The sequence below is a fragment of the Otolemur garnettii genome, unplaced genomic scaffold, assembly GCF_000181295.1.
Source record: "Otolemur garnettii isolate 467f Iridium unplaced genomic scaffold, OtoGar3 scaffold00003, whole genome shotgun sequence".
Lineage (NCBI taxonomy): Eukaryota > Metazoa > Chordata > Mammalia > Primates > Galagidae > Otolemur > Otolemur garnettii.
In genome coordinates, this window is record NW_003852398.1 from 37905525 (window position 1) to 37908370 (window position 2846).

At 39.5% G+C, this 2846-nt stretch overlaps 1 protein-coding gene across 1 annotated transcript in view; it reads left to right on the forward strand.

The window, feature by feature from the left end:
- Positions 1-2846, forward strand: part of NME5 (NME/NM23 family member 5) — a 19686-nt gene that overhangs the window by 5652 nt on the left and 11188 nt on the right. Inside the window, exon 2 of the mRNA XM_023514682.1 lies at positions 2225-2430. Coding sequence (XP_023370450.1) covers positions 2225-2430 — 206 coding nt within the window. The remainder of the gene's footprint in view (positions 1-2224; positions 2431-2846) is intronic.

Sequence of the window (2846 nt, forward strand, 5' to 3'; positions counted from 1 at the left end):
TAAAAAAAAAAAAAATCATAAGTACTTTCATGTCTTAATTTTATAGAATAATAGAATCAAAGGTTATGCTAAATCACATTTTGGTAACTTCACTATACGAGTTTCAGCATGAGAGCAAATGTCAGCACCTTTTTTTTTTTTTGGGACACAGACTAAATATGTGGCCCTTGATAGAGAGCCATCACAGCTCACAGCAACCTCAAACTCTTGGGCTTAAGTGATTCTCTTGCCTTAGCCTCCCAAGTAGCTGGGACTACAGATGCCCGCCACAACTACAATGCCCAGCTATTTTGTTGTAGTTCTCATTGTTGTGTAGCAGGCTCAGGCCGGGTTCAAACACACCTGACTTGGTGTATGTGGCCAGCGCCCTACCCATTGAGCTATGGGGGCCAGGCCATGAGCACCTTTTTTCATAGCATCTAGTCCTTTACTGATGAGAATGTTATACTGTCCAGGAGGTCAGAGCAATGCTGAGCTACATAGGTAAGCATGTTTCTAAATTTGCTCTGAGCGGTTTAGATCACTTGCTACAAATCGAACAGTTTTACCAAGTTTCTCAAACCTGAGGAAACAAGTTTTGGAAAGGTCTTTAAGGGTAAGTCACTTAGTAAAATTCATACTGTGTTCTCAGGAAAATCTAACTCATTTTAGAAAGATGAATTTCTGCCTTAATCAGGAAGGATTTTAGCTAGGCGTGGTGGCTCACACCTAGTGCTAGTGCCTAATCCTTGTACTTCCAGTTTGAAAAACAGCAGTAATAGGTTTTTGTTTGTTTGATTGTTTGTTTGTTTTTGAGACAGAGGCTCACTTTGTCACCCTCGGTAGAGTGCCATAGCATCACAACTCACAGCAACCTCAAACTCTTGGGCCAAGTGATTCTCTTGCCTTAGCGTCCCAAGTAGCTGGGACTACAGGTGCCTGCCATGATGGCCCAGCTATTTTTAGAGATGGGGTCTCATTCTTGCTCAGGCTGGTCTCGAACTGGTGAGCTCAGGCAATCCATCTGCATCAGCCTCCCAGAGTGCTAGGATTACAGGCATGAGCCACCTCGCTCAACCTTAATAGTTGATTTTTTAAAGTACTATACTCAAAATGGCTGCTTTTAGGGAAAGCATGCTTTCAAATTAGAATGGTGGACTCAACTACCATGAATTTTTGTAGTCTTTCCTTTGTAAAAGGCATAGTATGTGTCTAAAACATTTCATAATCTTTCAAATTGAGAAACATATAACCAGCTAACTTTTGTTAGGGTTAGTGATTCAACGTATTTATGGCAGAACCAGAAAAAAGAACACATATATTTAAAGTGAAATTTTTTTTTTTACTGTATCAGTGTATACTGTATGTTATTTCTAGGTACCGTAATCAGAGCAGCTCCAAAAATAATGTAGGGTTCTTGCTTTAGCAGCACATATACTAAAATTGGAATGATACAAATAAGCAAAAATAATGAAGGAAAATTTCACAAAAAATAGGAAAATAACAAAAATACATAGGGAAAGATGAATTTGGAATATTCCAAAGTCCAATTTGTTCAGTGGAGTGTTATTTACTTTAAGGAGATATGATAAATTTGTCATTAATAATTCACATGCTGAGGAAGGCTGCCAAACTGAAATCATTTTTCTTACATAAGTTAAATAATTCTTTTTTTTTTTTGAGACAGTCTCAAGCTGTTGCCCTGGGTAGACTGCCATGGCGTCATAGCTCACAGCAACCTCCAATTCTTGGGCTCAAGCAATCCTCTTGCCTCAGTTTTTCTGTTTTTAGTAGAGATGGGGTCTCTCTTTTACTCAGGCTGGTCTTAAACTCGTTAGCTCAAGCTATCCAACTGCCTCGGCCTCCCAGTGTGTTAGGATTACAGGCGTGAGCCACCACACCCAGCCATAATTCCTCTTATTTACATCATACATTTAATGATTTTATCATGTCCTTTCTTAAAAATAGAAAGGTAGAACTGGGTGTGGTTGTGCATGCTTATCATTCCAGCTACTTGGAAGGCTGAGGTGGGAGAATCACTTGAGCTGAGGAGTTAGAGGCCAGACTGGGCAACATAGTGAGACTTCATCTCTGAAAAAACACAAAAACAAAACAACAATGCAATACAAGGATAAATCTCAAATTTATAATCAGATTGGTACTAGTTTCAAGTTATTAATGACTTAGTGAGATATCATTGAACTGTCATTTTAAATGCTTTTGTTGACTTTTGTTTCTCTTATAGAGAAGAAAACTGCATCTCAGCCCTGAACAATGTAGTAACTTTTATGTGGAACAATATGGAAAAATGTTTTTTCCTAATTTAACAGCTTATATGAGTTCTGGGCCACTTGTTGCCATGATATTAGCTAGACATAAAGCCATCTCTGTCTGGAAAGAACTCTTGGGACCAAGTAATAGCTTAGTAGCTAAGGAGACACACCCAGACAGGTAATTTTCCTAGGGAATGAGGGAGGGTGGGGGTGGGTAAGATAAAATTTCTGTGGAGACCAGGCGTGGTGGCTCATGCCTATAATTCTAACACTCTGGGAGGCTGAGTCAGGTAGATTGCCAGAACTCAGGAGTTCAAGACCAGCCTGAGCAAGAGTGAGACTCCCATCTCTAAAAATAGCCAGGCGTTGTGGCAGACTGCATCTACTCAGTAGGCTTAGGCAAGAGGATTGCTTGAGCCCAAGAGTTTGAGGTTGCTGTGAGCTATGACAGGACAGCACTTTAATGAGGGGGGCAAAGTGACACTCTGTCCCAAAAACAAAACAAAACAAAAATCCCAGAAATCTATCTGTGGAAATGAAAAACAAATTGTTTTGATTTTATTGTGATGGGAATTTCTTTCTTTTTTTTTTTTT